This window comes from Lolium rigidum, chromosome 7, assembly GCF_022539505.1.
Source record: "Lolium rigidum isolate FL_2022 chromosome 7, APGP_CSIRO_Lrig_0.1, whole genome shotgun sequence".
NCBI classification, from domain to species: Eukaryota; Viridiplantae; Streptophyta; class Magnoliopsida; order Poales; family Poaceae; genus Lolium; species Lolium rigidum.
In genome coordinates this window covers 350335980-350354011 of record NC_061514.1, presented here as the reverse complement: position 1 = coordinate 350354011, position 18032 = coordinate 350335980, and the positions used below count along the sequence as shown (strand labels likewise).

Sequence of the window (18032 nt, the reverse complement as noted above, 5' to 3'; positions counted from 1 at the left end):
CTCTTCAATTGCTAACTAACTCAAGTGAGAACATTAGTGTCATTCCCACAACTCAGTTGTGATTCAAGTCAAGTCACCATTTCAATTCATCATTCCTTTTTACGAAAACATCTGACAACAGAACAGTATGGCCTTTCCAATCGTCCGTAACCGTGGACACGTCTATTCAAATAGATTTACACTCTGCAGAGGTTGTACACTTGTGCCACAACATTTGATTACATCCGTCAGGGATAACCCTGAATAATCGTAACTCAGTACGCGGATCATCAACCATAACCTTTCACTTACATACCCTAGTATAGGCACCTCTCCCCATGAGCTTGGCCTCCCAGTGAAGACAAACCGTCAGCTGGGAACTACACAGGGCTTGGGCCGGACATTCACCTCATTTCACGTCATTTCACATCAGTTCACTTTCAACGGAGGAAACCTCGGCATAACTCCTATGACGCTTGTTTAGAGCGAACCCATACTAAGACACATAAACTTCTAGTTAAGCCCTACCCATAATCAGGTATTGTGGGGGTACTAAAGAATTGGAATGGTATCGCATCCGAACCCAACCATCAGTTTTTTATATCAAATTCATCATGTCATTCAAGTCATATTCACCTTCAAAATCTTTCAAAGTCATTTCATTTCACATGTTCCCATCTAGAGTAGTCACTTTTATTTGTTAGCACTAGCAACTAGTCATGAGGGGTGCTAACTAGCTTTGATTGCTCTAGGCTAAATTTGATACTCTTGTAGTACTCTATATTTAGACCAAAGTTAACTATAAAAGGAAGCTTTAATAATCAAAGTAAAAGCTTGTAAGAATAAAACTTGGGATTGGATCATGAAGCATAAGGTAATAGGTGAGTGTGCCTTGCTCTGATAGAGCTTTGCACTTTGCAAGAATATTAGCTTGCTTTAGTTGGTGTACTGATCAAAGTGTTCTTCTTCTTCCTGGAAGTAGACCTCCTCCTCCTGGTACTCCTCGGTACTAGCGTCTAAAATGGATACGAAGTATACAATCACCAAACAATTCTTAGGAGCTAGACTAAACACACAAATGGTTCACACAAGCTATGCTAGCATCACAATACTCCTAACATGTTGGTTGACTTTGTTTTCTTTTTAAGAAAAATAATTTCCTCTCATTACCAATATTGATTAGGGTTTCTATTTAATTCTTGGAGAAATAATTTCCTCTCATTGAATATTGTTAAGATTTAATTTCCTCAAATAATAATATATGAACCTATGTTGACCAAGGTCAACACTTCATAATCATCATTTGGGAAAATGATTTAAATAAGGTGATACACCTCACGCAATTTAATACTAACATAGTAGTGATTTAATGTCATCCAATAATTCAATATGAGATTAAATAGACCATGGTCACTACCTCATGTTGAGTTACTTGAGACAAGATTTAAATGAGGGAAATGCCTCTCATATGATTTTAATAAATAGTTTTGCCAATTTAAATGGACTAGAAATAGCCATATAGCCATTATTTAATCTAGACTATGATCATACAAACAACTATGTGATATTTTTACATATCTAAGTAGAGTATGTAAAATGTGATTTATGAGAGTTGGAATCAACTCAAAATCGCTTAGGGTTGATTTTTAATAAATGTTTGAAGTTTGAAAAGGCTCTGCCTTGTTATTTTTATCACATTAATTCTACAATGAGTCAAGGGTTGAAACCAATGTAGTTGTTTAGATAATTTTCTAAGCTTTCCAAATATATAAAATTTATTAAATTTGGCCAGGTAGATTTGATTCTGTTCAAATTTGAATATGAAACCAGTAAGCAATTTGAATTAAATTGGAATATTCATAATTGAATTTTTGGGCCAATGCGGGAAAAAGAATGGGCCAGAAGAGGAGAAACGAGTTGGGCCAGCCCAGCTATGCGCACGTTGCACGCGGGCCGCCTGACAAGGTGGGGCCTACTCGTCAGTCCCTCTTAAAACACGAATCGGTATCTCTCAACGTGGCACGCACGATTAGAGGTGGATCGGACGGTGCTGGTGCACCGTCGTCTCCGACGAGAGGGGTTACGGGTCACGGCGAGGGTTGGGGTCCGGCGGCTTACCGGAGCTCCGGCGAGGATCGAGGAGGGTCGCAGACGAACGAGGAGTCGACGGCGGTTCGTCTGGTACCAGCGGCGTCTCCGAGGATGGCGTCAATCTCCGGTGAGCTTCTGCGGCGGTTCACGGACTCCGGTGATGAAATTGACCGGCTATGGTGGATAATGTGGAGCGGCGAGTGGACGAGGCGAGTCAGAGAGGAGAGGGGAGGTGAGTGCTGTAAAGATTTGAGGCGCGGGAGGCCTCTATTTATAGCGGCGTCGAGGTCTACGGCTCGGTGGATGGGGTCGACCATGGCTCGGGCGCTACAAAGCGCTAGCGAGCTAGGCGAGGGCGTGGCGCTGTTCAGCATGTCCAGGTGGTCCTCCTGGTGGTAATGGCGCAGCTGGGCGGTGCCTAACGCGGTCGGTAGCCGTTGATGGTCTGCGCGTCCGCGTCCGGGGCGGGTTTTGTTTCCTTCTCCGGCGATGGCGGGCTACGGTCGGGGAAGCGAGGGTGTCTGGCGTGCTCCTGGTACTGTGGCGATGCTCATGGCAGGCGCAAGGATCAAGGCGAGGGCTAGGTCAGTGGAGCGGAACGGCGTCTTGGCGCGCTCTGCCGGGCACGCGTCGACGTGGCCATGCACGCTCTGGCGACACTGGGCGGCATGGGCACGGTCTGGTCTGGGCCATGTCGTGCTCTCCTCGACCAAGGGCGGGTACCAGCGGTTTCAGGGGAGCAAGGGGGAGCAGAGGGACATGGTTGGCAAGGCTAGGGAGGAGAGGGGCTAGATATGGCATGGTGCAATGCATGGCATGGTGATGTCTACTCACGCTTCTATTCCTGTAGACAGTGTTGGGCCTCCAAGAGCAGAGGTTTGTAGAACAGCAGCAAGTTTCCCTTAAGTGAATCATCCAAGGTTTATCGAACTCAGGGAGGTAGAGGTCAAAGATATCCCTCTCAAGCAACCCTGCAGTCACGATACAAGAAGTCTCTTGTGTCCCCAACACACCTAATACACTTTGTCAGATGTATAGGTGCACTAGTTCGGCGAAGAGATAGTAAAACACAGGTGGTATAGATGGTGGTAATATTGCAGGAAGTAAAGATGCAGTAAAACAGTAAACAAGCGGTGCCAGAAAATAGCTTGCTGGCGTGGGAGGAGTGTGAGTGCCTTTTCTATTCGGAAGCAAGGCCTAGGGATCATACTTTCACTAGTGGACACTCTCAACATTGATCACATAATAAAACCACTCTACACTCTCTTGTTGGATGATGAACACCATTAATTGTGTAGGGCTACAAGAGCACCTCAATGCCGGAGTTAACAAGCTCCACAACATTCAATGTTCATATTTAAATAACCTTAGAGTGCATGATAGACCAACGCAATTATACCAAGTACTAACATAGCATGCACACCGTCACCGACGAGACTATGAAAGGAGGAATAGATCACATCAATACTATCATAGTAATAGTTAACTTCATAATCTACAAGAGATCACAATCATAAACTACGCCAAGTACTACATGATGCACACACTTGTCACCATTACATCATGGAGGAGGAATAGAGTACTTTAATAACATCACTAGAGTAGCACATAGATGAACGAGTGATACAAAGCTCATATGAATCTCAATCATGTAAGGCAGCTCATGAGATCATTGTATTGAAGTACATGGGAGAGAGATTAACCACATAGCTACCGGTACAACCCTTAGCCTCAGGGGAGAACTACTCCCTCCTCATGGGAGACAACGAGCGGTGATGAAGATGGCGGTGGTGTCGATGGAGATGCCTTCCGGGGCACTTCCCCGTCCGGCGGCGTGCCGGAACAGAGACTTTTGTCCCCCAGATCTTGGCTTCGCGATGGCGGCGGCTCTGGAAGGTTTCTCGTACCGTGGCTTTTCCGTATCGAAGATTTAGGTCAGGGAGCTTTATATAGGAGAAGAGGCGGAGTCGGAGGGGGTACGGAGCCGCCACACAACAGGGGGGCGCCCCCCCTGGGCCGCGCCAGCCCCATGTGTGGGCCCCATGTGGCTCTCCTCTGGTCCCTCTCGGGTGTTCTGGAAGCTTCGTGGAATTATAAGATGCTGGGCGTTGATTTCGTCCGATTCTGAGAATATTTCCTTACTAGGATTTCTGAAACCAAAAACAGCAGAAAACAGGAACCGGCCCTTCGGCATCTCGTCAATAGGTTAGTTCCGGAAAATGCATAATAATGACATATAATGTGTATAAAACATGTGAGTATCATCATAAAAGTAGCATGGAACATAAGAAATTATAGATACGTTTGGGACGTATCAAGCATCCCCAAGCTTAGTTCCTACTCGCCCTTGAGTAGGTAAACGATAACAAAGATAATTTCTGAAGTGACATGCTATCATAATCTTGAACAATACTATTGTAAAGCATATGAGATGAATGCAGCGATTCGAAGCAATGGTGAAGATAATGAGTAAACAAATGAATCATATAGCAAAGACTTTTCATGAATATAACTTTCAAGATAAGCATCAATAAGACTTGCATAAGAGTTACTCATAAAGCAATAAATTCTTAGTAGAAAGCTTTGAAACAACACAAAGAAAGATATAAGTTTCAGCAGTTGCTTTCAACTTCAACGTATATATCTCATGGATAATTGTCAACACAAAGTAATATAACAAGTGCAATAGGTAAACATGTAAGAATCAATGCACACAATTGACACAAGTGTTTGCTTCTAAGATAGAAAGAATAGGTAAACTGACTCAACAATAAAGTAGAAGATAGGCCCTTCGCAGAGGGAAGCATGGATTACTATTTTTGTGCTAGAGCTTTTCATTTTGAAAACATAGAAACAATTTTGTCAACGGTAGTAATAAATCATATGTATTATGCATAAGATATCCTATAAGTTGCAAGCCTCATGCATAGTATACCAATAGTGCTCGCACCTTGTCCTAATTAGCTTGGATTAACATGGATTATCATTGCATAGCATATGTTTCAACCAAGTGTCACAAAGGGGTACCTCTATGCCGCCTGTACAAAGGTCTAAGGAGAAAGTTCGCATTGGATTTATCGCTTTTGATTACTCTCAACTTAAACATCCATACCGGGACAACATAGACAACAGATAATGGACTCCTCTTTAATGCATAAGCATTTAACAACAGATAATATTCTCATAAGAGATTGAGGATTAATTGTCCAAACTGAAACTTCCACCATGATTCATGGCTTTAGTTAGCGGCCCAATGTTCTTTTCTAACAATATGCATACTCGAACCATTTGATCATGAAAATCGCCCTTACTTCAGACAAGATGAACATGCATAGCAACTCACATGATATTCAACGAAGGTAAAAGTTGATGGCGTCCCCAGAAACATGGTTACCGCTCAACAAGCAACTTATTAAGAAATAAGACACATAAGTACATATTCTTCACCACGATAGTTTTTAAGGCTATTTTTGAAGGAGATATGCCCTAGAGGCAATAATAAAGTGGTTATTATTTATATCTTTATGTTTATGATAAATGTTTATATATCATGCTATAATTGTATTAACCGAAACATTAGTACATGTGTGATATGTAGACAAACAAAGAGTCCCTAGTATGCCTCTTAACTAACTTGTTGATTAATGGATGATTAGTTTCATAATCATGAACATTGGATGTTATTAATAACAAGGTTATATCATTGTATGAATGATGTAATGGACACACCCAATTAAGCATAGCATAAGATCTCGTCATTAAGTTATTTGCTATAAGCTTTCGATACATAGTTACCTAGTCCTTATGACCATGAGATCATGTAAATCACTTATACCGGAAAGGTACTTTGATTACATCAAACGCCACTGCGTAAACGGGTGGTTATAAATGTGGGATTAAGTATCTGGAAAGTATGAGTTGAGGCATATGGATCAACAGTGGGATTTGTCCATCCCGATGACGGATAGATATACTCTGGGCCCTCTCGGTGGAATGTCGTCTAATGTCTTGCAAGCATATGAATAAGTTCATAAGAGACCACATACCACGGTACAAGTAAAGAGTACTTGTCAAGAGACGAGGATGAACAAGGTATAGAGTGATACCGAAGATCAAACCTCGGACAAGTAAAATATCGCGTGACAAAGGGAATTGGTATCGTATGTGAATGGTTCATTCGATCACTAAAGTCATCGTTGAATATGTGGGAGCCATTATGGATCTCCCGGATCCCGCTATTGGTTATTGGTCGAGTGAGTACTCAACCATGTCCGCATAGTTCACGAACCGTAGGGTGACACACTTAAAGTTGGATGTTGAAATGGTAGAACTTGAATATGAAATGGAGTTCGAATATTTGTTCGGAGTCCCGGATGAGATCCCGGACATCACGAGGAGTTCCGGAATGGTCCGGAGAATAAGATTCATATATAGGAAGTCATATTCCAAGTTTGGAAATGATCCGGTGCATTTATGGCAGGTTCTAGAAGGTTCTAGAAAAGTCCGGAAGAAATCACCATGAAAAGTAGAGTCCCGGAGGGACTCCACCTTGCATGACCAGCCAACCCTAAAGGGGAGGAGTCCAAGGTGGACTCCCCTAGGGTGGCCGGCCAACCCACCTCAAGGAAAGGTGGGAGTCCCACCTTGGGTAGGACTCCCTCCTTGAGTAGGTTTCCCACATATGGGAGGTTTTAGTGTTGGGGTCTTATTCGAAGACTTGGACTAGAACTCTTGGTGCTTCCACCTATATAATGAGGGGCATAGGAGAGGGGGCTGACCACTTCAAGCCTCAGCCTTGGCCGCACCCCTTAGAGGGCCGGCGCCCAACCCCCTCTCTCCCCAAACCCTAGCGGTCTCTCTCCTCCACCACATCCCGCACGCTTAAGCGAAGCTCCGCCTGATTTCTCCACCACCACCGACACCACGCCGTCGTGCTGTCGGATTCAAGAGGAGCTACTACTTCCGCTGCCCGCTGGAACGGGGAGGTGGACGTCGTCTTCATCAACAACCGAACGTGTGACCGAGTACGGAGGTGCTGCCCGTTCGTGGCGCCGGAACCGATCGTGATCAAGATCTTCTACGCGCTTTTGCAAGCGGCAAGTGAACGTCTACCGCAGCAACAAGAGCCTCATCTTGTAGGCTTTGGAATCTCTTCAAGGGTGAGACTCGATACCCGCTCGTTGCTACCGTCTTCTAGATTGCATCTTGGCTTGGATTGCGTGTTCGCGGTAGGAAATTTTTTGTTTTCTATGCAACGTTATCCTACGAGTGGTATCAGAGCCGTGTCTATGCATAGATGGTTGCACGAGTAGAACACAATGGTTTTGTGGGCGTTGATGCTCTTGTTATCTTTAGTTTGAGTACTTTGCATCTTTGTGGCATAGTGGGATGAAGCGGCTCGGGCTAACTTTACATGACCACGTTCATGAGACTTGCTCCTCGTTCGACATGCAACTTGTATTGCATAAGAGGCTTTGCGGGTGTCTCGTCTCTCCTACTATAGTGAAGATTCAATTTACTCTTCTATTGACAACACTAGTATCACCGTTGTGGTTCATGTTCGTAGGTAGATTAGATCTTACTCGAAAACCCTAAACCACGTAAAATATGCAAACCAAATTAGAGACGTCTAACTTGTTTTTGCGGGGTTTGGTGATGTGATATGGCCATGATGTGATGATGAATATGTATGAGATGATCATTATTGTATTGTGGCAACCGGCAGGAGCCTTATGGTTGTCTTTAAATTTCATGTTGAGTAGTATTTCAAAGTAGTTGTAATAGTTGCTACATGAGGTGAACAACCATGAAGACGGCGCCATGAACCTTGACGCTACGCCGACGATGATGGAGATCATGCCCGTTGATGATGGAGATCATGTCCGTGCTTTAGAGATGAAGATCGAAGGCGCAAAGACAAAAGGGCCATATCATATCACATATGAACTGCATGTGATGTTAATCCTTTTATGCATCTTATTTTGCTTAGATCGCGACGGTAGCATTATAAGATGATCCCTCACATTAATATCAAGATAATAAAGTGTTCTCCCCTAAGTATGCACCGTTGTACAGTTCGTCGTTTCGAAGCATCTCGTGATGATCGGATGTGATAGACTCAACGTTCACATACAACGGGTGTAAGCCATGTTGCACACGCGGAATACTTGGGTTTGCTTGACGAGCCTAGCATGTACAGACATGGCCTCGGGACAACGGAAACCGAAAGGTTGAACACGAGTCATATGGATGATATGATCAACATTTTGATGTTCACTATTGAAGCTACATCATCTCACGTGATGATCGGTTTTGGTGTAGTGGATTTGGATCGTGTACCACTTAACAACTATGGGGGATGTTGTATTAAGTGGGAGTTCATTAGTAATTAGATTAAAACATGAACTAATTATCATAAACATAGTCTGAGTAGTATTTTGAATTAATATTGTAGTATTGGCATCCGTTTTTTACCATGCGCTAGTCTTGTAATTGAAATAGAAATACTGTTAAAATCTGACAAGAAACTTTACGGATTGGTACCGTATTGTTAAAGAATCAAGAATTGATTAAGTCCTATTGCAAACTTTTAGTAAACCTCACATTGTTGATTCAAAGAGCTATGGTTTCAATTAGTACCTAAAGTTATCTTGTCTCCGTGAAACTTGAAGTTCAAATCTGTTTGAAAAGTAAGGAGCTGAAAATTTAGTTTTCAGAAATAATCAAGGTATGAGATATATGTGATATCTAAGACCTTATTACAAGATGACAGAATATAATTTGGTGAGACTACATGAACTCATAAGTTTTATGGGAATGTACGAAGGTTGAAGACGCAAGGCGTCACAATCCTCCAACTATTGGGGCACTAACGATATTCGCATATCCATGAAGTGACCATCCTTAATATGCACCGTTGCTAAGACTCGTCATTTCGAAGCATCACGTGATGATCGGGTGTGATAGATTCTACGTGTGCATACAACGGGTGCAAGCTAGATTTGCACATGCAAATACCAAGGTTTAAACTTTATGAGCCTAGCATGTACAGACATGGTCTCAGAAAGTTGTCATGAATTAATGGATAAAATTATGAGTGAAATTGTTCATCGTATTACAAAGTTACTAATAGTGAAATCCGGAACACTTGTCATATGATGATTAACTTCAAAATAAGAACCTCAAGGTTATTGGTATTAGACCAACAAACCTAGAAGTTATTGATGTTGAAGTGTTTTTCTGAATAATGAGGAAAGCTAAAAGAGAAACAGCAAAAGATATTTTGGCAAAAAGAAAAGAAAAGACTAGAAAGTCTAGCTCAGGTGTATATAAATGATATACATGTTATAGTTGTATTCCTAGTTAAGTCACACTAAGAAATTCTTGGGTATTAGTACTACATTGGTTGGTATGAAGTGTCATACAAAACAACGCAATACAAGAATACAATGGCCTAAGTGACTGACAAGGAATATGATAGGAATGCACGCTCGGAACAAAAATAAAGTGTTATTATGTTCATCGTTGGCATTCTATCTAACCCTTAGAATTTATAATAAAGAACTTAATAATTGTTATTTTGCTCTGGTCAAATGAAAACAATGAGTTGTTTAAATTATGACATTACTCCATGTACGATGGATAAGTTATTATAAATCTTAATGGTGAAACACACATACATAACACTGACGCTAAAATGCTATAAGGCAAATGATTTGAATTCCACTTATTTGTGGAACCGCCATTTAGGTCATGTTGGAAAGGAACGCATGAAGAAACTCCATGCAAATGGATTTTTGGAGTCATTTGATTTTTTGAATCGTTTGGCGCTTGCAAATCTTTTCTAAAAGAGAATGACTAAAATACCATTCATAGGCCAAGTTTTGAACGGGCAACTAACTTAGTGGAAACATACATGATGATGTATATGGATCACTGGGCATAGTTGTGTGCGGAAGATTCTTATACTTCATGAAAACTTCAAACAATGAATTGAGTATATATATGTGGATATATTCGATAAGGAAGAAGTTTGAAACATTTGAATGGATTCAAATAAATTTCAGCATGAAGTAGAAATCATCGTAATAGAAAAGTCAAATATCTATGATTGGATCATAGTGGAAATATTTGAACTACTAGTTTTAGCGAACATCTAAAAGAGTTATGAAATTGTTCTACAACTCACATTTCTTGGAGTATCATAGTGATGATGAAGTATCCGAGAGATGTATCCAAACCTAGTTGGGTCAATGATGAGATAAAATATTAATGCCATTATATTTTTGTGAATTATGCTTTAGAGACTACCGCTTTACACTGAATAGAGCATCATCATGATCCGTTGAAATGACATCATATGAGTTATGACATGGGTATAAACCCTAATAGTCTTTTTCTTAAATTTTGGTATGCATAGTAAGTAAATAAGTTTACAACCAAAATCGGATGAATGTCTTTGTTGGTTATCCCAGAGAATTGATTGGGAATTCTTCCCACAATGGAGACAAAGACAAAAGTGTTTGTCAATGTTTCTTATTTCCAAGAAATTGTTTCTAGCGAAGTTTTTGAGTGGGAGAACAATAGAACTTGATAAGGTTTATGAACCTGAGCATAATGATCGTAGTAGCGCAGCATCGGAATTGGTTCCGAAGCGGCCACGACGATCATGGCTCCTATGACTACAAAGTGTTTTAGCCATGGAGATCGAAGTACATATTGAACCTTGTAGGTATGGTTTACTTTGTGATCAAATAAATGATTTGTGGACAAAGGATTGATTTTGAACAATGATAAACGAACTACAAGCAAAGAAGTTATGATGGGCCCTGACTTCGTTAAAATGGCCATGCACCATGAAATCCATAATAGATGAATACTTTTTGAAAGTAAATGGATCTATAGACTTAGATGAAATATCTTTGAAGAAGCTCGACTTGTTGAAAAATTGTTTACGACAAAGTTCAAAGATTTGACTACGATAAGATTAGATCTTCCGTAGCAATGCTTATAGTCTATGTGGATTATTCTAGTAATCACTACATATTTTTTTTATAAGATATGCTAGTAGGATGGCAAAATACATTACTTATCAGAAGTATGTATTAAAGGTGTATACAAGATACAACCAAGTGTTTTGCTGGTCCGTGCAATACTAGATAGGTATACGAACTTCAATTGGATGAAGTAAGTATTGCAGAGTTGGAATCTTCACCAGATGAAATAGTCAAAGAGTTTTTGATTTCATCAGAGACGATGAAGAGGCTTGCATTTGCAAGAAATTAAGTGGGAGCGCTTAAGACACATTTATAATACTTTATGTAGGTGACATATAGTTGGTTATAAATGATGTAATTATATACTTGATTAAAAAGGTTTCATTGAGAATTAACTTCAATGAAAGGATATGGATCGAAACAAATTTAGTGTCAAGATCTATGAAGATAGATTGAAACACATAAATAAGTTTAAGTCAAAGTACATATGATGGATATTGAAGTAGTTCAATATAGAAATATTAAGAAAATGTTCTTGTCATGTGAAGGTTTAACAAGACTTGAGTGTATCCGACACTCAATGAGTAAAAACACATGAGTGATTATAGATCACGAATAATATGTACACAATCATATATCATGTGCTATAAAGTGTTATGAGCATATACCAGAATGATTCATATGATGATCATTGGACGACAGTAAGAATATCCTTGAGTACTTTAGAAGAACTAAGGATATATATATATATATTTTTGTATGAAGAAATGACAAACAAATCGTTGTAAGGTGTTACACCGATATTGGTTTTGTCACATATAAAATATAATTTCAATCTCAAATTATACTAAGTGTTGTTTAAAAGGTAGCACAATGAGCTAGAAGTTGTCTATGCTAGATTTAGAAGAGTTCTAAATATTGTGACGGATTCTACAAAAGAAGGCAGAGTATGTCATTATTTTGACAATGACAAAGGATGTTAAGTCAAGAGGTTCTTTGAGAACTTGGTGCAGCTCCGACGGAGTCGGAACTTTGAAGCTATATTGTGTGTGACAATATTAGTGACATATTTCGACATACGGAATTAAGGTTCCACCGGAAGATCAAACATATTTAATGCCGACTCATTTGGAAATGAGTGATGCGTTGAGACGCAAATGAATTACAAAATACATACGTTTCGAGCGTGTCGATCCGTTGACTAAAAACCTCTCCCGTGAGCAATACATGATAAAGCACCATAAGGCCAAGGTGTTATATCTTTACAAATGTAAACTAGATTATTGACTCTAGTGCAAGTGGGAGATCGAAGGAGATATGCCCTAGAGGCAATAATAAAGTGGTTATTATTTATATCTTTATGTTTATGATAAATATTTATATATCATGCTATAATTGTATTAACCGAAACATTAGTACATGTGTGATATGTAGACAAACAAAGAGTCCCTAGTATGCCTCTTAACTAGCTTGTTGATTAATGGATGATTAGTTTCATAATCATGAACATTGGATGTTATTAATAACAAGGTTATATCATTGTATGAATGATGTAATGGACACACCCAATTAAGCATAGCATAAGATCTCGTCATTAAGTTATTTGCTATAAGCTTTCGATACATAGTTACCTAGTCCTTATGACCATGAGATCATGTAAATCACTTATACCGGAAAGGTACTTTGATTACATCAAACGCCACTCGCGTAAATGGGTGGTTATAAAGGTGGGATTAAGTATCCGGAAAGTATGAGTTGAGGCATATGGATCAACAGTGGGATTTGTCCATCCCGATGACGGATAGATATACTCGGGCCCTCTCGGTGGAATGTCGTCTAATGTCTTGCAAGCATATGAATAAGTTCATAAGAGACCACATACCACGGTACGAGTAAAGAGTACTTGTCGGGAGACGAGGATGAACAAGGTATAGAGTGATACCGAAGATCAAACCTCGGACAAGTAAAATATCGCGTGACAAAGGGAATTGGTATCGTATGTGAATGGTTCATTCGATCACTAAAGTCATCGTTGAATATGTGGGAGCCATTATGGATCTCCGGATCCTGCTATTGGTTATTGGTCGGAGTGAGTACTCAACCATGTCCGCATAGTTCACGAACCGTAGGGTGACACACTTAAAGTTGGATGTTGAAATGGTAGAACTTGAATATGGAATGGAGTTCGAATATTTGTTCGGAGTCCCGGATGAGATCCCGGACATCACGAGGAGTTCGGAATGGTCCGGAGAATAAGATTCATATATAGGAAGTCATATTCCAAGTTTGGAAATGATCCAGTGCATTTATGGCGGGTTCTAGAAGGTTCTAGAAAAGTCCGAAGAAATCACCATGAAAAGTAGAGTCCCGGAGGGACTCCACCTTGCATGACCAGCCAACCCTAAAGGGGAGGAGTCCAAGGTGGACTCCCTAGGGTGGCCGGCCAACCCACTCAAGGAAGGTGGGAGTCCCACCTTGGTAGGACTCCTCCTTGAGTAGGTTTCCCACATATGGGAGGTTTTAGTGTTGGGGTCTTATTCGAAGACTTGGACTAGAACTCTTGGTGCTTCCACCTATATAATGAGGGGCATAGGAGAGGGCCGACCACTTCAAGCCTCAGCCTTGGCCGCACTCCCTTAGAGGGCCGGCGCCCAACCCCCCTCTCTCCCCAAACCCTAGCGGTCTCTCTCCTCCACCACATCCCGCACGCTTAAGCGAAGCTCCGCCGGATTTCTCCACCACCACCGACACTCAGGATGTAAATGTCAGCGGCACTCCGCGTGCCCACATACGCCGCCCGCGAATTTTAGTCTAAATGGCATAAGTGGATTTTCACGAATTTTAAGTGGCATACGTGGACAGATCCGTGAAGTCCACGATTTCCAGCGGCTGACCGCGTTTTTTGTTTCCCTCGAAGGAAAAGAGAAAATTCCCTATCCCTTCGCTATCCCGAGTCTCGGCTCGTCGCCCTCCTCCTCTGCGCCGTCACTCGCCGCCTCCTCCTCAGCGTATCCTTCGCGCCGCCCCGACCACCTCCTCTGCGTCTCCTCCGCGCCGCCCCCGACAACCTCCTCTGCGTCGACATGTCCTAGGTCCTCCTCCTCCTCCGCAGCAGATGGATCTGGCGGAGACTACCTTCCCCGTCTCCTCCACTGCGACCGTGGCCGCTCCAGCACCAGCAGGGCCGCACAGCGGCGGGAGCAAGTCCGTGCTCGACGGTGAGGAATCTCTCCTCTTCACTCTCTGGTTCCCCTCCCCTCCTCTTGGAAAGCTCTAGCCTAGTAAGAAGGATTTTCGAGGTTTGATTGGGAATTGCGTTTTTTCCATGTTCCATGTCGCTGATTTGATGCAGATTCACGAGCTGCTCGAATTTCTATGTTGTAGTAGTCAGTGTATGCGTATACAACGATTCTACACTGACCAAATATATTCTATGATGCATCTAATGAACCAGATTCAGTGCTGTAGCATGTAGGTATTGATAGATTTTCTCTATAATTGGTCACTGATTGTTGGAAGAGTGCTAGCTCAGTACCCAGCTCGTCCCATCTCTTTTAATATACACCATGTTAACAACGATACTTTGCAAAATGGGTAAGATGAATGTCCAACATGACGTTTCTTTATATGGACTGATAAGCTTCTGGAGCATGGTGTTTTAGACTACTCTAGTTGTGTAACCATTTCAGAATCATCTGGTAGAAAGGAACTTTTGGTGTTCTGCATTTAAGTGTTTTAGAGAAAAGGCATTATGCCTTGTTTTTATATCTAAGAAACTCTGCATTGAAGTCTTGAGTGACACTGTGAACTCGAACCAGTGCTCTCTGCGTGGATGGAATTCGGTTCGTACTTCTTGGAAAATGTTGTTCAATGTTGTCTTTCTGTACACCATATTATTAATCTTCTGCGCGGAACAGCTAGTGTTCTTCTGTCATTAAGATTACCCAAATAATGCTAGCTTAGCAGAACCTGCAGATTTAAAGGGACATAATAGTACTAAATACGTAGGCAACTTTCTTGATTTCCCTAATTAGTCTTCAGAACCTTCGCTTCGATCACTCGCATCAGCACAGCCACGTCCTGACACTATCTGAATCTAGCTGATAGTTGGTGCCAACCTTTGAAAGTGGGAATTAGGTTGTTCATGAATACAACAAATGCAGGGATCCAAATTTTGTTTAGCTTCAGACGAAGTTGGTGTAATCTTCACGAGCGGTGGTGGTTAAAACATGTTCAGTCACTTGCTCATATTGTCCATGATGATGATCTGTGAGGTGGTATGATCTATGAGGAGGTACGACGCTGGATTTTATTCACAAAAGCTCTGTACTGTAATGTCTTTCATAGTCTGTGTTTGCATACTAAAACTTCCGTTTTGTAGGTTTGCATGCTAATTAGATGCATATTTTACTTTGTATGCTGCTGTTTTTGCCATGTTTTCATTCAGAGATAGAAGGTGTAGTTGATCTGTACTCTGCTGCTCAGTTTATCTTTATTTGATCTAAATTATCAAACATGTCCTGTCTAGCTGAAGTGTTTACTGTAGTACTCAACCAGCAGATAGAATCCAGTACACATAATCTAGAAAACAAAACAAGCTCCATAAACAGTTGGCAAGCAACTCTAGAGCTTCTTGAAAGCAGAGCTGAATGAACCCTGGCAAATTTTGGCGTTTCTCATGCACCTCGCAAAGCCGCCAGAAATGGAAATGGCTGCCACAAATACGGCTAATATCTTATGAGGCCGAAGCGGCACTCCATTTGTGTCCAGCGGTTGAGCCATTTACATCCTGACTTATATCTGAAACGATATTTCTATCAGAAAAACATAAAACTGTAATCTGCTTCAATCACATATCCACATACTATAGTTTGGCTTCAGCTTGCCTTTAAGTGTTCTTGCTAAATGTTCTCTTGTACCTTCTGGTTTAGTTTTAGCCATTTCTAGATGATATCCATATTCCTTAACAGTTGCAGTGTTCATGTCTCTTCCTTAACTAGTATGATTACTGCTGGTTTGCAAGTGATTTCTTAGTATTATGCTGCAACCTTCATATCAGGCAGCTTTGAAACTCGTTTTTTCCTTTCTTGAAAGCAACCAAATACACAATCAACTCAGAGCCCAGATTCTAGTGTCCTGTAATATTTGTTCTTATTATTATGTTGCTTCCTTCATACCAACTTTTGAGAGTTGTTATCCCTGTCTCAGAATCAATCAAATAGAGGCAGCGTCTTTGAGTACTTGCAGTCAGTTACTGAGCTAATATGTATGTTTATCAGTAGTGACTTCAGTCTAGTCTCTTGTACAGAACTAAGACTACTTGAGTTCTGAACTAATGTTTATCTGTATGTAGCTCCTTTCTTTGCGCTATTTATTTGTATTCTACTGAATTTTGATTACAGCTATTTGACTGCAGAATGAGAGAGAAAGAGGTGAGGAGGAATAAGCAAGAGGAGAGGATGCATGCAAAAGCAAGAGAACAACAAGAAGTTGGAGGTGGCTGTAATAAGGATGAAAGAGCTACAAGATAGGAGAAACAAGTCAGCGATAGAGCTACATGATAAGAGGAAGTTGGACGTTGTTTATCATGTTTGGCAATGTTCTTCTGTCTTTGAGCAAATAAAGAGTTCACAAACAGTTGTTTTTGCCTCAATTCGTCTAAGGCCTGTATTTTATCTGTCGAATATATTGTTTCAGCCGGACGATCCATGTTCTTGCTGCTGTATTGTATATGTTCAGTATATTGTTTTGGCCGAACGATCCATGATCTGGTGGCGGCGGCGAGTCGGCGACGGTGCTGCCAACTACCACGACCGTACGTACCATTGTCTCCATGCCTTTGCTCTCAGGAGCCAACGCGTGAAGCAGAAGTGGAGCAGCGTGTGGCGTAGGCGTATAGCAACAAGCAGAGTTGCGAGCAGCGCTGCGGCCAGCGGCGACCGCGAAAACCGCATAATCCCACCGAAATAATTTGTGGCTGCCACAAAGTTCCGTAATTTTTTATGTGGCTGAAGCGGACGTGGCCGTAACGTCCAGCAACTTGTCCACTGACATCCTGAACCGACACCACGCCGTCGTGCTGTCGGATTCAAGAGGAGCTACTACTTCCGCTGCCCGCTGGAACGGGGAGGTGGACGTCGTCTTCATCAACAACCGAACGTGTGACCGAGTACGGAGGTGCTGCCCGTTCGTGGCGCCGGAACCGATCGTGATCAAGATCTTCTACGCGCTTTTGCAAGCGGCAAGTGAACGTCTACCGCAGCAACAAGAGCCTCATCTTGTAGGGTTTGGAATCTCTTCAAGGGTGAGACTCGATACCCCCTCGTTGCTACCGTCTTCTAGATTGCATCTTGGCTTGGATTGCGTGTTCGCGGTAGGAATTTTTTTGTTTTCTATGCAACGTTATCCTACAATTTTTCCCATGAGCTATATATTGCAAAGACAAAGAATAGAATTTTAAAGGTAGCACTCAAGTAATGTACTTTGGAATGGCAGAGAAATACCATGTAGTAGGTAGGTATGTTGGACACAAATGGCATGGTTGTTGGCTCAAGGATTTGGATGCACGAGAAGAATTTCTCTCAATACAAGGCTAGGCTAGCAAGGTTGTTTGAAGCAAACTCAAGTATAAAAGGTGCAGCAAAGCTCACATATGACATATTGTAAGTATTATAAGACTTTACATTGTCTCCTTGTTGTTCAAACACCTTAACCAGAGAATATCTAGACTCTAGAGATCAATCATGCAAACCAAATTTTAACAAGCTCTATGTAGTTATTCATTAATGGGTACAAGGTACATGATGCAAGAGCTTAAAAATGATCTATATGAGCACAACAATTGCCAAGTATCACATTATTCAAGACATTATACCATTTGCCACATGCAGCATTTTCTGTTTCCAACCATATAACAATGAACGAAGCAGTTTCAACCTTCGCCATGAACATTAAAAGTAAAGCTAA

General features: G+C 41.4%; 1 protein-coding gene across 1 annotated transcript; it reads left to right on the top strand.

The window, feature by feature from the left end:
* Nucleotides 1-2559: 2559 nt before the first annotated feature.
* On the top strand, nucleotides 2560-16804 carry LOC124673611. Its single transcript, XM_047209659.1, has 3 exons — nucleotides 2560-2836; nucleotides 13822-14284; nucleotides 16483-16804. The coding sequence occupies exons 1-3, from the start codon at nucleotides 2560-2562 to the stop codon at nucleotides 16595-16597; spliced, it is 855 nt and encodes a 284-aa protein (XP_047065615.1). The 3' UTR covers nucleotides 16598-16804.
* Nucleotides 16805-18032: the final 1228 nt, after the last annotated feature.